This window comes from Pleurodeles waltl, chromosome 9, assembly GCF_031143425.1.
Source record: "Pleurodeles waltl isolate 20211129_DDA chromosome 9, aPleWal1.hap1.20221129, whole genome shotgun sequence".
Taxonomy (NCBI): Eukaryota; Metazoa; Chordata; class Amphibia; order Caudata; family Salamandridae; genus Pleurodeles; species Pleurodeles waltl.
The window spans coordinates 939578777-939597929 of NC_090448.1; the positions used below are offsets into that span (position 1 = coordinate 939578777).

Sequence of the window (19153 nt, forward strand, 5' to 3'; positions counted from 1 at the left end):
GTCTGTGTTCATGAGAGGGGTGTGTTCATGAGACGAGTGTGATTCATGTGTGGTAGGTCTATCCACTGTTTTGGAAAGAAGCTTGCTATAGCCATCCATGGTGAGAATTAGGCCTACCTTTTGCAACTCAAATCTCTCTACGTACTGACATAGAAGCATTAGAGCCCAAGTTTGGTCCGTCCCCATTTGCTAGCAACCCCGAATGCTTTCCCAAATGGTGCTAAAATGTACCAGTTTTATTAGTCTGCGACTGGTAAAAGTCTTGCTTGGTGGCGGCTATCACATGGTTTCAGTTATTAGAAAGGTTTCTTCTCTCATAGTTCTGAGTGTCATGTGTTCTTCACAGAATTAAAAAAACTTTCCTCCATGACAGTTAAAATAAGCATTGGCAATGCAAGTATGTCTGGCTATAAAGGAATGTTTAGTAATGCAAAGGATCACATGTAAATAGCATGGGAATGTATATGTATATTCGTGAAAGCAAACAGCTGTGTTGGTGTAAGTAAAAAGGCCAGGTGAACGATGCATGATCAAGCCACATCTAACCATCCAATTAATCACTGCCTTTCACCCATCTGTGCAGTTACCAGAGAATGACTAACACCATAAATTATCTACAGCATTTTCACAGCATTACAGTGTTGCGTGCGCGCCATGAAAGTCCAAGCTCAGGCACCTAAATAAACAGTGATCACAGCTGAGTGGAAGACTAGCACTTTTCTGTGGAAGCACACAACGTCTGCCCAATCAAAACATGTACTCCTGGCTATCAACAAGGGGCAGAGTAAAGCCCCTCTCTAGTGGTGTTCAAATAAGTATCTTGCAGCATCTGTGCTGTCAAGCAAGACTACAGAAATTATAGTTGTATCCAAGCTTATTTGAAGTACCCTTTTACAGATCCTAGATGACCGAAAACGTTCCTAAAAAATGCACAGAAATGTCAAGATTTTTTTTTGTTTTTTTTTTTTAACTTCCCCTACTCAATTTTGTGTTGAGATTTCACTATGGTGGGACGTTAGTTCAATCAGGGGGGCACACGATTCTTCAGGATAAGACCAACACATCAGTGTATCATAAGTATATAAGGAACAGAACTCATCATCATCTTGCCATCTACCCATTAACAAGCCAAGTACTACCCAACAGCTGCTGCCAGTGACTCAATTGCCAAATCAAACAACCATGGGCAACGTCAATACATCTGGCTTTTAAATGTAAGTGCCTTCTTAGGCAATGATAGCTCTAGGCATTCAATAAGTCATTGTACATGCACTGTCACTCACCTTAGCAATCACGTATCCATTCATCCTCCCACTGAATTACTCTTGCATATACACTTCCACAATAATTTTAAACACAAACTCAATTATGTATAGCAGTAGAATGCATATCTTACAATGAGACTGTACATGCTTGGTTGTTTTGAAGTGCCAGCATGGCTGCTATACTTAGAACAAAATTGCTGGCCATCTTGAAATGGTATATCAGTGAGACTAAGGAAGAGATCATTACATGACCATGGCCTTGTCTACAGTAGGCTTCTCTACTGACTAGCTCATGAGCTAATGGTAGCTCTCTGGTTACATGCAAGTCTCCAGTTTGAAGCCCAGTATACTAAGTAAGAGGTTTTTACTGGCTTGAATAATGTATGTGTATCAATATTGAAAAAAGTGTGTATTCAAGAGAAAAATGTGTGTCCGTTTAGAATGAGAGCATATTGTCAAATGTTGTTCCAGTTCAATCTGATGTATAGTTCATGTTGCTGGCCTCCCACCTGCACATTAACAAACCAAACACACCAATATATCAACTTCAGTCAGTATATTTGTATTAACCATCAGTGATCTATATATATCAGATCTTGGTTTTTAATTTATATAAAAGCATTTTCATTTTAAATGCAGCAACTCTACATTAAACCATTACACATTTAAAAATTAATCTAAGACATGTTCTACCCAACACAGTAGATTCCTACAATAGAGCTATAGCTTCCCTCTCTCTACTGATCTGTTTAACAAAGATTTCCTTAACTGTTCAATCCTTGCATTCCACAAAACTAAACAATGGTGATTTCCAAAAAACACTATAATGAAAGTTAACAGTTGTGCCCGATTAAATATCGGACTGAAAATGCATATATCAAACGAGAATTTTTTTTAAAAAAAATTATTTATATATATAAATAAATAAAATAAAAAACACACAAAAGAAAAACAGCAATCTAAACACATTTTTATAATAGAAACACACAAAAAAACACAAATCTAGAAGGAAATTGACGCAAAATACACCACCACTCCATTTGTAGGACTTAAGACAAGGGTTTTTTTATCTGCCAAAAAAACTACGTAAAAATCAAAACTTTGCCATTATACATGTAACAGAACAAGTGGAGATGAAATATAACTACATGCGAGTACCATTAAATAGCAAAAGTATACTCAAAAGTGACGAACAGAAAAGGATCGATGTGAACCAAGAACATCCACAACCATGCATGGGGAGAATCTCAAACAATACTGACACAATGTCAAAATGGTCACCACGCAAATTCCAATTTGCTAAGTATATAGGATGTTATTACTAACCTAAGATAGATAGCTGTAAAGCACAGCTGTCTCAACTGAGAAGACAGACAAAGAATAGTAAGCTTAAAAACAACTACAAAGAACAAGCATTTGCAGTGGGCCTCGCGTTTGCTCCAGTGAGCGCAATTAGCGCTGTAAATTCCTAACTGGGCTTTTCTTGCCACACAAATTGAAAATTAAAAGTAAAACAGTTGACATAAGCAAATCAATTCAAATCGTCACGGCCGCCATAAGCGTGAGCGCAAGAGTTATTGGCTCCCTGTCTGAATGTCTAGAAAGGATCACGGCTGGGAGGAAAGGCAAACCAAAACCGGAGGCAGGGCCATGACATGCTATAACAGGAGAAAGCGGGACGTAGTGTGGGGGCCAACAAAAATGTTCACTTCATGAAATCACCTGGGAGGAACTCAGCACACAAAGGAGGGAGATTTCACGAAATGCACGAATAAAAATGAAGCATTTAAATACAAGCACAACAAAGAATGAATAGCAGTAGTGGGCGTGGTTAAAAGCCCACAGAGAGATTAGGACAGGCGAGATTGCTTGCGCGCTCGACCCTAAAAACAACTATGACTTAGGTATTGCATAGTCATAAAAATGTTTATGACTTGGGCATCTATAACATTTCCAAAATGTAACCGAACATTCAGAATCCAGTTGCATGTGACTCCTCATTCATGTACACTGCAACTTAGTCAGTGTCTGCCTTATATCAGAAAGGGCACGGTATATAAACTAACTGTGTCCTGTATCTTCTTGGATCCTGTTAGGGGACACAGTTCTCAAAAAGCAAGGCTCTTTACAGACTAAGTGCACATCCCCTATTAAAAGGAACCTATGCATCTGCTCCCCTAAAAATCTACTCAACCTGAGATCCCATCAATCTCTATTTACCAGTGAACAAACTAATCATCTGATAAAATCCAAGAGAAAGCCCGCCTTAGTTTAATGGCGAAGAGGAAGCAAGCAGTACGTGCACCATTGAACCTTGCCAGTTCCTATTTAACAGAATAACATCTTGTATATTTTGCGGTTGTGCACCACAAACAAGTTTCTGGGTATAGACTTGGGGAAATACAGACCTAAGCACTACTTCTTCCTTTTTGTTTGAAGGGGACAAAATATGTAACACTGGCTTTCTAAAGTAATGGATTTCACTGTTTTGGAACTTGTTTATTACACTCCATCTCACCAGAGCATGGATAAGGGATCCTCTTGATTCACCCACCATAATGAAATTGGATGTGCCTGGGGATTCACACCAAGGCATACAGACCAGCAAAGAAAAAAAAAAAAAAAATCGAAGTGAAAATGCTACTTGTGAGACCGCCAAATCCTCCCATTCCTACATGAAGCTGTATAAAACCATTCCAGTGCTTGTGAACTTACACATCATCATTAAACATTACTCACACCTTCCGTGATCCTATAGTGACACACTGCATTAATAAAGCCACAACCAGACTCCTATTGTCTCAGAAAAAAAAGGCTATGATTCTTATTAATCTGAACAGAAACGGTGCACCCTAATGTTTATATACACACATTAAGTTGTCTAGCCTGCATTCACGACCTACCAAGCACTGAACATATAAAAATGTATGTTACCACCAAAACTGTATAACCTTTTGTACTATGGCTCTGTTACAAAACACAGCATGCCTTATTTTCAATATTCATGTACTGATCAACTACTGTGTCCAAGAGCGATACAAACATTTGTGCCATTATCCTCTGACTTCCGTGGACTAAACACTTACCTTGTTTGGGTTTACGCGGATGCAACAAAGCAAGGTGCACGGCTCCCAAACACCATCTCAGTTCTTGTGGGACTCATTCTTTTTTCAGTGCAGACCCAAGTACTCGGGATCTCACTTCCACTGGCCATTGTGTCTCCCTCACACCGACAGTCTTCACATATAAACTGAAAACATACCCATTTGAATAGTGATTTCTTAAGACTAGTAAAAAAAAAAAAAAAAAAAAAAAAAAGATAGACTGGTATGCGAAATCGAATTGTTAGTCAAACTGTGAAAGAATTTGCCAACTCCAAGAAATCTAAAATCTTGCCTTGTGTCAAAACTGGGTTCCACGTCAAAAACAGCCCCAAACCAACGCCTACTCATAGGATGCCGCCAAAACCAACATTAGACTTGAAACGTTTGACATTTCAGCTTGACACTTACGTGGCATTTGATACACTGCACCATTCTACATCATTATGCAGACTGAAAACTTGCAGTCCAAAGAACCACATTCATTGCAGAGGAGCCTCATGATCACTTCAACGTAAAAGTAACTTGCACAAGGAACAACTATCATGCACCTACATGTCAACATTTATGATTCCAGTTACACACGTTATAAAACACTCTTAAAATCTCTCAGTACAACTACGATGAACTCGTCTGCTCATCCTGAAGCTGGAAAAACACATGAACAACGTGCCGGACCTGCAGTTGTAAATAAATGAGTACCCACTGATTGTGTAAACAAATAGAAAGCCCTCGAAAACATTCTATTTTAATAATGGCACAGGGGATCAAAAAGCATGGATACCTCCCTCACCCACTGCAGAAAGAGGATTTACATTAGTCATTGTGGTCAGTCTTTACTTATACCATCAGCTAATGAGGCAAATGGTCCTCCTTACAAACACTGCGGCCCCGGAGGCACATTTTCTATGACCATGAATTTCCTGCAAACTGCATCCTGTTTAGTCTCCATCACAGGCCTTCATTTATTGCTGTGATCAGCAGTTGCGGTTTGAAGTTTATCACAAATACAATAATCTTCTCAAGTCGCCAAACACTTCCTTACATTAACCATATGTGAGTAAGACTTGAGTAAACATAACGAGTCATGTGCCTAAATATCACGAAGTAAAAATTAATAAAACAAAAAATATCGTTATAGAATAAAAATGGCCTTCATAACAGTTGATGTGATTCATGCATATATAACTGAGGTTTTCATAAGACGTGGCCTTTTAAGACAGATGGGCGATTGTTGTAAGTTGTGATGCATGTCTTCAATTCCAGGCTCGAAATCAGCAATGGGCTCTTCTATCGGTTCAAGACTTGGACATACACAGGATTAAGAGTGCCAAAGGCAACTTCCAAAGCAAGATAATTGGCATTAACAGATAGTTTGCCCTTTAAATGGTTGATTGGTACTCTTCTCCAATACGCACTTGTCCCTTCTTTGGGGATATTACGTAAGACTCAAATACCACATAATTACGAGATGTAAAACTTGAAAAGACAACATACTACATCCGCGTTTCTCCCGTGAAAGGTATCCAGCAGTCCCTGGAAACAAACCTCCAAGTTTTTGGCGACTTGGATTGTCCGTGTTATGAAGGTCGAGTAGGTAAAGCAAGTTCTAGCTTATCATTACATCCAGAAATGTCCGTAAAATATGGAGGCGTGAACGTCAGCCGTTTTCCAAGAAGAATATCCACCTTTCATAGCAGAGAAAATGTACATGCATACTACACTAACAGGTCAATCGATGACACTAGCAATTTATTATTGCATTAAATGCTGACACGAAATGTCAAGACCCTCCTTCTAGGGGAGCCATTTTCCCGTTCGCCTGGTTCGGAAATACAAGATGTATTTATCACCGGCCATGGTCTTTCACGCGATTCATAAAAAACGTAACAGCATATATATGTATATAAAAAAAAAGAAGTCTTTCCTAAAAGGGGTCGAGTTTAGACTATACTTGACCTAAACGTTCGGTCGCGTTCTTCGTGATGAGAGAGCTCTCACCTCCATGCAAATGGCACATAAAATATACCTTTCTACCGCTTAATCTTCCCAAATCGCGGTATGCATGCGAGCTCCAAGGCTCCGCGTGATGATAAAGGGCTGTTGTGAGCCTCCAACTCTTTCCGTGCCCCTGGGCTCGGTTTGCTCGCAGCCGCCTCCTTCAGTCTGTTGTGGGCCCGCCCTGGATGCAGACACTCACTCCCCACAGCACCACACACGGCGTATAAGCGCCGCCCGTGACCGACGCAGCCCTGTCTCCCGTCACCCACAGCAGTGGCCGCCTCTCAGCTCCACACAGGCACTGCCGCGCGAGCTCCCCCACCCGGCGCCTTCGCGCCCAAAACAAATCCATAACGGCCGCTTCCTGCCCCATCCCCCGCCCAACGGCTTCCCATTGTGACGCCAACGGCACAGAACACGGCTGGTGCCTGAACCGGACCGGAGAGCTCGTGCCACCGCTACCGACACTCGTCCACCATACCACCGGTTTGGAAGGTGATGCCAAGTCTCGCGAGGTTATGCCGAATCTGACCGTGGCTTCGGGATTGGGCGGCCTGACTTGGTATCTGTGTTGTGAAGAAGGAGGAAGGGAGGAGGGGGAGGCGGTGGAGGACGGCGACAGCAGCCCGGGGGACCCCGACAGCAACACCGGTGGCGGCCCCGGACCCAGCGCCGCAGCCATGGCTTCGGGTGACACACTCTACATAGCCACGGACGGCTCCGAGATGCCTGCGGAGATCGTGGAGTTACACGAGATAGAGGTAGAGACCATCCCAGTGGAGACCATGGAGACTATTGAGACTACGGTTGTTGGGGGCTGTGATGAGGATGATGAAGAGGTGGAGGACGAGGATGACGAGGACGATGGGCATCACCATCGGCACCACCACCAACCCATGATCGCTTTGCAGCCTCTTGACGAGCACCACCCGCTGCACCACCAGGTGCACCATCAGGAAGTTATACTGGTACAGACTCGCGAAGAGGTGGTGGGTGGAGATGACTCTGATCTCCGAGCGGACGATGGGTATGAGGACCACATCCTTATACCTGTACCCACCCCAGCTGGTGAGGACGAGTACATTGAGCAGACCTTGGTTACCATGGCTGGCAAGAGTGGTGGAGGGCGCCTGAAGAAAGGCGGCAGCGGCAAGAAGAGCAACAAGAAAAGCTACCTAAGTACTGGTGGAGACCACGGTGGTAGGAAGTGGGAACAGAAGCAGGTTCAGATTAAGACCCTAGAGGGAGAGTTCTCTGTCACGATGTGGGCATCAGGTAAGACACCTCAACTCCCTAATCCACTTGCTGCTCCCTCGAGAGCCCCTGTCGCGCCCCTCTCAATCCCTGTCGTTGGGAGCCCATCTGTGCCTCTACCGCAGCTCTCAAAAGCCGACCGGCGTGTTTTTGTTTTGAAGGGAAGCCATGTTTTATGTGCGGCTGGGCGCCGCCATGTTCGCCTGACAATCATGGCTGCCCGGGCAAGATGGCCGTGCGGGGTCCGGGGGGGAAGATGGCGGCCAGGCCAAGATGGCGGTCCGTGCGGGCGCGAGCGCGCGGCTCCCTCTCTCTTCATAGCTAGGCCGCAATGGCGCACTTCAGAACTGCGGCTGTGTGGGAGAGGGGGCGGAGCCACTGAGTTTGACAGTTTTTTCTGGAGACAGCGGCTGCGAGCTCCTCTGCTGCCCACGAGATCAACCCCTACTTCCTCTTCACTCGTCTTTATATTTTTTGTGGTGGACAAGAGATGGCAGTGCATTTAAACGAGTTTCCTTACATTTGGAAGTCGTAGTTCCGCCCCCGTTTTATTTAGTAACTTTAGAAATGCTTTTCTCGCTATGTGTATTGGTATTTGGTGAAAGAGAGTGATTTTATTGACTCGTAAACACAACTTATCTATCTTTACAACGGTTTTAAATCTTGGTTAACTATGCTGTTGATTAATCTTAAAAGGTTATTGTCCGGATCACGCTTAATGTCATTTTTTTCATTTTGAAATCTTACTTCCGTGTGTTGATCTAATAGCCGGATGGAAATTGTCTCAAGCATGACTGAACACGGGTGTTAAAGGGAATTGTGCTATACCTCTACTGAGAATAGTTATTATTATTTCTGTTTCTGTAACAGAAACTGGCATTCTCCGTGCGAAGTATATGGAATATCTTTCGGGGGTGTTGAGTAAGTGTATCCTTATCTGATAACGATTGAGTTGCCTACCCAAAATTTGGTATCGGAAAGTTCGTGGTCCGCTCATTGATCCCTGTTTCACCACTCTCCGAAGGATGAAATGCGTTTGCCGTGATTCAAATACGAGTTCTCTCTACATAGAGAGACACAACCGTCTACGTGCACATACATATATTAACTAGACCTGTTGATGGAGCATTGTCACCAACATAGCATAAGGAAGCGCTACTAAGATCTAGGTCCTAATTTTATATACAATATGCACTTCGTGTGAGGGCACGATCATATTTAGACTGTCAAATGTCCGATCACTGTCATTATAGGTTGATTACCTTGTGATGGTTAGTTGAGTGCCACATATCACTCACCTGTAGGGATACATTCACAACTCTCAGGTGAGAAGCCTAAGCTATTGCTACTTGTAATGCAGATGAAGCTATAGGAAGAAAACACACATGCCCAGGTTATTTTCAGCTGTGAACGTGTCATAGATGGACTGTGGGATTCTCATGCCTCGACATGGTATACACCTCGCCACACAAGCATACTCGTTATCCCAAAAAAAACAGTCATCATGTATTTCACGCTTAGGTTTGGGAGTCAGTGGCTTTTTCAAGACTAAAAGTGGTAGTGCGGTGAACTATTAGGTTTAATGCAACATCACTTAATGTAGACAGGAGTTCAGAGTGTGTGCTGTCCCAGAACCTCTTGTGTTTTATTTAATACACAGTAATGGTGCTCCCTCTACACAAATAATTCAGCCCACATATAGGGTATCACACCACAAAACCAAGTAGCAATTTCCAAGGTGGGAAACAAAAGGCTTAGGGCCTCATGAATGAGCCAGCCTCCAGCACAATCCTATTTGCAAAAATGCCACCCAAGTTAACTAGGTTTAACATTTTTCTATCACCTTGTCTGTCCGTTTAGTCAGTCTGATACACATAGTTTGCCATAGTGTCAAGGAGAGTTATACTTTTGCTTTGTGGATTTTCGCTCCACATTCAGTACTGTTGATCGGGCCAATATGAAGTCTTAAAAACAATGAAAACCCACTTGGTTTGCTCTTAATCCTATAGGAATTACACATAAATAATTGAGCTGAAGTGGAATTAAATGTCAAGAGGTCTTTTTCAAGGAGAATAGATGTTAGGAATGGCCTCACAAAAGGTTGTGTTTTGGCACCTATATTGTTCTCCATATTTTCGACAGATTTGACAAAAATGTTAAGCCTATCTAATAGCTTAAGGTTCAAAATGAATTACATACGTGTAAGCTGTCTCCTATATGCAGACAAATTAGTGATAACATATCTGACACAATTAGGCCTCCATAGGACATTAGATGCCTTTTAAGAGTACCATACTAGGAAAAAGTTAACTATAAATATGTAGGCGACTAAAGTGCTGCCTGTGGGAATAAGAAGATAACATTCATTTGGACCCTTAATAGTGCTAAAATCAAGACTGTTGGCAGTTGCAATTATGTGGGGATCTGCTTCACTAAGAATTTGTTATGGAAAGAGCACATTGAATCTCCGCAGGCTAAGACCTTTCATTGGTAGGGGGAGTCAAGGAATTTGATAAAATGTATGGAGGTCATTTCTTAAAACCTCTACGGGCAGCAAATCAGGGAATGATACAGCCACAGTTCAAGTACAACGTGGAAGTAGCTTGTGTCAGTGGGAAATCTAACCGGTCCCTCGAAGGTGTTAGGCGTTTAAAAAGATTACTTTCCCTTCAGCCTCCTACTATGGTCTAGCCTGTTCAGACAGAAACCAATCTAACTGCATGGAGCTATTTAGCATTTGCGGAGAAGCTGGAATTCTGAACAAGATTGGATAGCGATGAATTCCCCAAAATATCAATGCTATGTGAAAAATCATAAATTGTGAATTAAATTGGGTGAGATCAGTTGGGAAGAGGATTCTCAATCTCTGTAAGAAATTAACTATACAATGTAGTACAATAGATCTGATAAATGTTAGCAAAGCAGAGTACAGAAGGGTGAGAAAACAGGTGTCCAGGAAAGATCAGAAATTCTTGAGAAATAAATCTGTATCCCTTCTGATAAACTCATGGTTTGAGGAGGAAATATTCCCGTAGCTATAGAATCTACCTAATGTACGTTCACGACAATGCCTTTTGAAAGGGATGCTGCTACTGCTGGAACAGCCAGGTCTTGAGAAGTTTCCTGAAAGTAAGGTCTTTGGTCTGGTACTGGTGGGTGGGAAGAGTGTTCCATGTTTTGGTGGCAAGGTGCGAGAATGATCTACTGCTGGTTGTAGTTCTGTGGACGTGTGGGGCGGTTGCGAGGACGAGGTCAGCGGTGATGCCGAGTCGGGGTGTAGGACAGCTGTCTGTTCAGGTATTCTGGTCCAGTGTTGTGCAGTGCTTTGTGAGCATGGGTGAGGAGTTTGAAGGTGATTCTCTTGTTGACTGGGAGCCAGTGCAGGTTTCTCAGGTGGTCTGCGATGTGGTGGGGGATGTCCAGGATGAGGCGTGCAGAGGTGTTCTGGATGCGTTGCAGCCTCTTCTGGTGTTTGGCCATGGTTCCTGCGTAGGGGACATTGCCGTAGTCCAGTTTGCTGTTTATGATCCATTTGTGGATCTTTCAAAGCATGCTTAGGGTGTTGAAGCAGGAGGAGTAGATGGGGTTTACTTGCTGGGTCATGGATAATGAGAAGTCCAAGGTGAATCCTGGGTTGCATGCGTGGTCGGTGGGAGTTGGGGCGGCTCAGAGATTGGCAGGCCACCAGGAGTCATCCCATGCAGAGGGGGTGGAGCTGAAGATGAGGACTTCTGTCTTGTCGGAATTGAGTTTGAGGCAGCTGCCCTTCTACAAGTTTTTATTGAAGCCAATGTAACAACAAAACCGTATTGGATAAAGGGGGCTAGCCCATAATTTACTTCTGGATTTGCATGTTTTGGATGTAACCCGTGCTTTGGGATGGTTTTTATTGTCTGTGAATAAAGTCTTAGCAGAAATGTGTGTATTTTACTGTAACATAGGCCAGGGGAATAATGTATGTAAAGAACCTTGGACTTGGATTGATTTTAGTTTGTAATGGTTTTATAATCTTATGGATAATTGATGATGTAATGAGTTTGAGTAAATGTTTTTAATGACAGAGGTCTAATATAAACTTATGTTTGACTGACAAATATGACCGTAGTATGCAAAGTGCTGAAATTAAACATTAAGCATCAGAGATCATTCAAAATTGAAACAGGCATATTTATGTATTTATTATGAGCAGTTTTGCATGTGTGGAATTGACTAAAATAGATCTTGAGCATGGGATTGGCCAGCCTGATCAAATAATTTAGAATCCTTGTGGGGTGTGTTGAAGTTACCAGTAAGTAGTTAGTAACCTTAGTGCACACACTGTACCTTAATCAGTGGTTCATCTTTGCTTATTTGTTCGGCCGTTGCTTTGTTTCCTGTCACAGTATCCATAGACTCTCTCATTGTCGTAAATGTAATTCCATTTCAACACTTACAGATTTTTTTTTTATTTTTTAGTGGCAAAGTATTAGAAATCCCAACAATGGGTGTGATTGTCATTATCATGTTTAGCCAGTGTTTTCTTGAATTCCTTTCAATGACTATTTATATGGTGGTCTTTTCTGTTTTTAAGAAAGCAGGTAGACTGCCAGTGTAAGTTTCTTGGTTGGCACAGGCACTAAGAAAACTCGCATAGGTGCTGTTCATTTGATGAAACCAGTTATATTCAGGCCCATCAACATATCTGAATGATTTTTTTTAATACCAAGATGCATATTTTACATTTGTGGCAAGTGTAATACATTTTTTGGGAAATGTAATTGGCTTGTACTTATTTCACAAATTTACATCCATAGAGTGATTGGTTTGACCCTAATGGCTCCTGATGGGAGGCAGTTGTCCTAAGAAACTATCCGTGTTCTTCTAGTACTTCTTTAATGTGTTGGTGTATTTAATGGAATATTGTCATGAAGTGTACGGTATTGTCATGCACAGTTCTTGGTTTAATTTTCATGAGTTGACCTACCTGGGTCCTGCAGTTGATGAAGTATTTTGTTAACCTCCTTCAGTGATTTCACAGGACAGTACAGCAATCAATAGCTTTTACAGGTTTTCCAAATAAGCTCTTGTCTTCAATATAGTTCTTTTAATCAGCCACAATTCATTCTCTGGAATTATAGTTTTGATATGGTAATCTGTGTTTAAGGTTGCACTGTGTTTTCTGTGAAGTTTGACTTGGATTTTATTATCCATGATTTAAATAGAAATATTCTGAAAATCTACAGTTTTCAAGATGTGGCTCAGCCTGATAAACGTTTAAGTTGTTCTGATTAATTCTATTGTTAATATAGTTTTTCAGTAATGAGGTGATCCCTTGTCTTATAATCAGAATGTGGTTAGTATGACCACCTCAGTAAACTGTGTGAGGAATGTTCTGTAAACTCAAAGTTCATAACCATTTTCACTTGCAATGTCACATAAAACTTGCGTATATTGTCACAAATTGGGCTAACGTTTGAGTCCCCTGTTAAACATTGTATTGTTAAAGGAAAATAAGTTATTGAAAAGACAGAGTTGCATTGTGTTATTTTGTTCTGGAGATTGTGCGGATATGGTGTATAGCGCGTTTAGTGGCTAGTATCTGATTTTCGTTCGTAATGCTAATGTAGAGGTTAACCACTTCAGTGGCGGCCACATTCCTTTAGTGTCCTGTAGTTGAAGTAAAATGTTGATAGTATTTCTTTTGTAAGAGGGAAGGACCATCATAAATGTCTGGAAGTAGTAGTAAATCTAGTCCCATTCTTGACACACTGAGATCACAAGCCTTTCTTTTGCCTGGAGAGTCCTATAACAAGTGATGAAAGCCAAATTTATATCTGAAGGCAGCAATCTTTAAGAAATATGTTTGATGATAAATTGTGAGTTTCACTTACCTAATTGGTAGTCAATAAGAGGAAACAGGTGCACAACATAGGGTGTCTTTGGAGTGATTCCCAATTAAATGGTGTGTAAGAACTATAAATACCAACATGCTGTGCGAACCATGTGATGGTTGAAACCACTTTGAAGAAGGCGGTAGTCAAAACGTGTCAGTGGGACCTGATCTTGCCTCTTTCATGAACAGAATAAAAGTTTACTGTCTTCTTTGCCGTTCAAGCCACTGTGTCGCCTCTGGACTAAGTACTCCTTCTGGTCACTTGCCATTGGACACTGTCCAGAGTCCTTCCTCTCTCTGTCTACTACACTGCAGATACTTTTTTTCTTTCTGCATGCCATCTTCTGTTTCTTTGTTGCCCTTCTTCTTCAAGTCTTTTGTCTTCTTTCTTCTTCTTTCTATCTAACTGGATTATAAATATTAGAAAAATGTTGTAACTTTTGTTTTAAATTTGACAAAACGTTAATAATTGTTTATGTTGTGGTGTATATTGAATTAATAAACAACTATTAACGGTTTATCAAGTTTAACCCCTTTGCCAGCAGGCCTTTTCCCCTCAGGTGCCAGGCCTGTTTTTTGGGCTATTTGGGGCAGTTCGCGCTTAGGCCCTCATAACTTAGTGTCCACATAAGCTACCCATGCCAACTTTGCGTCCTTTTTTCCAGCATCCTGGGGATTCTAGGGGTACCCAGACTTTGTGGGTTCCTGTGAAGGAGATGCAAAAATGTCAATTTTTTTTTTCTCCCAAAAAATGGTGAAAAGGGATGCAGAAGAAGGCTTGTGTTTTTTTTTCCAGGAACAGGCAGACATGAATCGGAAAGCACCACTTAGCAACACAAGTTTTGCATTTTACTGGGACATGCCCCATTTTTACAATTTATTTTTGTGCTTTCAGCCTCCTAACAGTTAGTGACAGAAATCGCTGTGGAGCCAATGCTGGATCCCAGAAAGCTAAATATTTCTGAAAAATAGACAAAATTCTGAATTCAGCAAGGGGTAATTTGTGTAGATCCTACAAAGGTTTCCTACAGAAAATAACAGCTGAAATAATAAAAAAAAAAAAAAAATGAAATTAAGGTGAAAAAACTGCAATTTTTCTCCACGTTCTACTCTCTAACTTTTTCCTGCGGTCAGATTTTTTAAAGCAATATACCGTTACGTCTGCTGGACTCTTTTGGTTGCGGGGATATATAGAGCTTGTAGGTTCATCAAGAACTCTAGGTACCCAGAGCAATGTTCCCTCTAATTTTTTTCCACAGTGTGCGGTCTCTGTGTGCTGCAGCCAAGGATACGTGCGCCAAGAAATTGACCATTCACGCGTGCGCAGCGCATAACTAGCCAAGATCTTTGGCATTAGCCTCTCCATACCACTAAAGCAAAAAAGGGATATCATTGCTCCATGCAATAGGGCATCAAGGCAGTTTTGTGACCTGGTTGCACACCCCAAGGACATGACCAGTTAGGGGAGCACGTATATTGCTCTAAAAGGCTTATTTAGGCTTAGAAAGTGATAAAGCATATAAAGTACCACAAAGTATAGGAATGGTGGAACATTTGATAACAGCACATTTTTCTACTGTTCTGAAGCATTTCCTAGCTCATTAACCATTAATTTTCAAGACAAATATCACTTGCTCACTTGTATGCTAAAGTGTGCCAAATTATGTTTAAAATACTCCCCGCTGCATTTAAATGCTGATTTCATTGACTTCAATCCAGATTCAAATATAAGCATTATCTGCCTTAGGGGAGCACGTATATCGCTCAAAAGGCTTATTTAGGCTTAGAAAGTGATAACGCATATAAACTACCACAAAGTATAGGAACGGTGGAACATTTGATAACAGCACAACGTGCGCGCTTGCCAAAGGGGCCTGCGCGATGGGAGAAGGAAAGGTGCGCGTGCCTTACAGGGAACATTGACAGAGCCACTAAATGAGCTGCACCTTGCAATGGGTTTTCATTCTATACCGGGTATACAGAAATTCATTTGGTGAAAAATAGGTATCAAGAAAACCTTTGTATTTCCAAAATGGGCACAAGATAAGTTGTTGAGAAGCTGTGGTTATTTGCACATCTCTGAATTCCCGGGTGCCCATACTAGCATTTGAATTACAGGGCATTTCTCAAATAGATGTCTTTTTTTACACACAGTCTTACATTTGGAAGGAAAAAATGTAGAGAAAGACAAGAAGCAGGAAAAGTTGTTTTGCTATCTGTGTTCCCCAGGTCTCCCGATAAAAATGGTACCTCACTTGCGTGGGTAGGCCTAATGCTCGCAATAGGAAACGCTACATGGACACATCACATTTTTACATCAAAATCTGACAAGTTTTTTGCAAAGTGCCTAGCTGTGGATTTTGTCCTCTAAGTCATCTGGCACCTAAGGAAACCTACCAAACCTGTGCATTTTGGAAAACTAGACACCTGGGCGAATCCAAGATGGGGTGGCTTGTGGGGCTCTCACCAGGTTCTGTTACGGAGGATCCTCAGCAAACCTCAAATTTAGCTACAAAATCAATTTTTTTCCCACATTTCTGTGTGGGATCACCACGCCGGGGCAAATTTCCTACCACCCATCGTTCCCCTCAGTCTCCCGGTAAAAATGATACCTCACTTGTGTAGGTGGGTCAAGTGCCTGTGACAGGGAAGAGCCAAAAACATATCGAAATTGAGGGGAACCAAAGTGGGTTCAAAAAGGCAGGTTGGAATTTCTTTTATCGGTATAGATGAGACAATGCTGGGTGGTCTGAATTTTGTAGATTCCGGAAGGTTCCATCACAAAAATTTGGGGAAAATGTATGATTTCCAGCAAAGTTGGAGGTTTGCAGGGCATTGTGGGTAAGAAAATGGTGCTGGGTGCATGTGAGGCACACCACCCTGGAATCACTCAGATATTTAGTTTTCAGATGTGTCTGGGTCTTCTACTTGGCAGTGTCCCAAAGTCCAAAAAGTGCAGCCTTCACCATTTTAAGTGGGACGATTTTGAGAGTTAGCCAAGCTCTAATGGCCCAAATGTTTAACCTAAAATAATCAAATGTCCTCTTGCTTGCCGTGGGATAAGATGTTTCAGTGTGTGAGGGGAGAGCTGAAAGATTGTTACCCCCTTCAGTTGATGCTGTACCCACAACCCCACTATTTTATATATATATTTTTAAATTCCCCCGCATCTAGTGTGCTTTCTAATAGAAATAGGCCAATCTGCCCCCCAACAGGAGCAGAAATGGCCTACAATAAATTTGCCCACGAGCAGTGCTGCCCATGACGTAACCGTTACATCCACTGCACCCGAAGGGTTAAAACAAACATTCTTATAACATTTTTGTAATTTTTTTTGTAATCCAGTTAGATAAGAATTAAAAAATAAAGGCGAAAGCTATTGGATTTTACCAGTGCTGGTTTTTGCAATGTGGGTAGCTGTAGATTTTGGGCCCTAGCTCAGCTGGCACCTAGGGAAACTGAGCAAAACTGCACTTTTTGATAACTGGACACCTACGGCAATCCAGGTCGGGTTGACTTAAGTAGTTCTTATCAGATTTCTTAACTAGTAGTCTTTGAAAACCTCAAACATAGGTTTTAAAAAAACATACTTCCTCACATTTCTTTGGCAGAAAGATGTTGAATCAGTGGGGAGCCACAACTTTTCTACCACACTTAGTTCCTGCATGTCTTTCAGTAAGAATGGTACCCCATTTGGCTGAGTAATTTAAGAAACCGGCACACAAAAGGCCGTAAAATGCTCATTTGAGAAATGAGCAATGGGGTAGCTGCAGTACTTAGAGCCGTGCTCTGGCACCACCCATGCAAACCTACCACCCATATACATTTTTCAAAACTAGACAACCAAGGGATTTCAGTGGTCGTGTGCCTTGCATGAATCCCACAATGTTGTGACTAAAATCTCTATTTCCTCACATTTCTGTGATGGAAACTTCTGGAATCTACAGGGAGGCACACATTTCCTACCATCCAGCATTCACCCAAGTCTCCCAATAAAAATGGTACCTCACATGTATGGTTAGGCCTAGTGCCTGCAACAGGAAAGGGCCCAAAATGCAACATGGACACATCACATTTTTCCACTGAAGACAGACCCCTGTAGATTTTGGACCCTAGTTCAGCGGGCACCTAGGGAAAGTTAGCAACCCTTTATTTTCATGAAAACTAAACACAGGAGAATCAGGGGTGGGGTGACTTGTGTGGCTTCCACCAGGTTTACGTACCCAGAATCCTTCTCAAACCTCACATTTTGACTAAAAGCACATTTTCCTCACATTTCTGTGACGGAAAGTTCTTGAATCTGCAGGGAGCTGCATATTTTCTCCGACCCTGTGAGTGTTTCAAGAGACTGGCACACAAAAGACCCTAAAGTGCTCCGTTGAGCAAAAAGCAGTAGGGGTAGTTGCCTGGGAAAGCTCGGAATGTTCCGGGCAGCACTAAAACTAATAATCAAAATTGCCTAATTTTTTCCTTCCCTGTGGGGGCGGGGTGAAATGGTGTGCATATCACACCCTCCTTGAGAGCCGACCTGTGGAAGGGGAAAATATTACTCATCTTTTGCCCCTTGGGAAGTCGACCTTGCAACCATGGGCAGGAGCGCCAACCCCCTCTTTCAAAATTATAATCCCTGGTATCTAGTGGAATCAGTGCTTGGGAATTGCAGTGCATTTGTGATCCACAGGCAGGGGTCTGTTTTCTCAAGGCATTACTGGAAAAGGTAAGCTCTCCTGTTATCAATGCTGCCTTTACACCTTTCGTGCTACCTCCACTACACACATGTGAAGGGAAATCATAAATCTATAAATGTATGCCCCCCCCCTGGGAATTGACTAAGGCCAGGGGTCCGATTGCGTAAAATATTATCCTCTGTGTCTAGTGGTGTGGTGCCTCTCTCAAATTTTGCAGAGGGAGGTTGGATGGGCAAAAACCCACCATGCATGCGGGGAGCTTTCTTACCTGCTACTGCTCATGCTGTCAAGTGGTATCACTGACATCATGCAGTGCTGCAGGCGAACATCACTGATGGTTTGGGGCAATGGAGCTTCGCCCTTCACCCCAGACAGCTCTAATTTTGTATAGATTGGTGATAATATTATGGTATACTTGATGGTTGGCTAGTGGGAAAGCTTATGCCCAAAATAACAGGTTGGAGTTGGTTATGGCGGCAAGCCAGTGGAAAGTTATGATAAATGCAGAAGGCCTGACGGTGATTGTGAAAAGTTTATGATAAAGTCAGTAGGCATTTAACAGTGGATTGAAATTGCTCTCTGTTAAAATATGTAGATATTTACTTTGTTACAGGGAATGTCACAGATTAACATTGTAGATGAGGTACTTAGTGTTGAGTACCCCCTCTGGCAAATGGCGCATATAGAAGATGTGAACAGTAAGAATTCTATTTGACTCTACTCGGAAAAATATTTTTCTTTGCCAACTGTAATTCTATATACTTTTGTTATTTAATGCCATGTGAGAAAGCTTAGGCTCGGTATAGTATTCCTGAATTGGTCCTTGTGACAAAATGATACCAGCTGTAGACCTGATAGGTTCACTAGCAAAAGGTATTTCAGGTGCAATAGGTGTGCTCTGTTTAGCATGAAAAGTTATGGCAAAGGCAATATGTCTTTTTTATTTACTATGTAACCCTTACTGTAAAGACA

At 41.9% G+C, this 19153-nt stretch overlaps 1 protein-coding gene and 1 long non-coding RNA gene across 3 annotated transcripts in view; one reads left to right on the top strand and one right to left on the bottom strand.

Annotated features, from left to right (window-relative positions):
- LOC138260134 (uncharacterized) overlaps positions 1 to 6592 on the bottom strand; it is a 158351-nt gene extending 151759 nt beyond the window's left edge. Inside the window, exon 1 of one of the 2 annotated variants that reach the window (XR_011198813.1) lies at positions 6396 to 6592. This is a non-coding gene — a long non-coding RNA (uncharacterized lncRNA). The remainder of the gene's footprint in view (positions 1 to 6395) is intronic. The other variant, XR_011198812.1, reaches the window with a different exon arrangement.
- Positions 6593 to 6597: 5 nt separating this feature from the next.
- YY1 (YY1 transcription factor) overlaps positions 6598 to 19153 on the top strand; it is a 200717-nt gene continuing 188161 nt past the window's right edge. Inside the window, exon 1 of the mRNA XM_069208324.1 lies at positions 6598 to 7642. Within this exon, the coding sequence (XP_069064425.1) occupies positions 6886 to 7642 (757 nt within the window). The 5' untranslated portion in view covers positions 6598 to 6885. The remainder of the gene's footprint in view (positions 7643 to 19153) is intronic.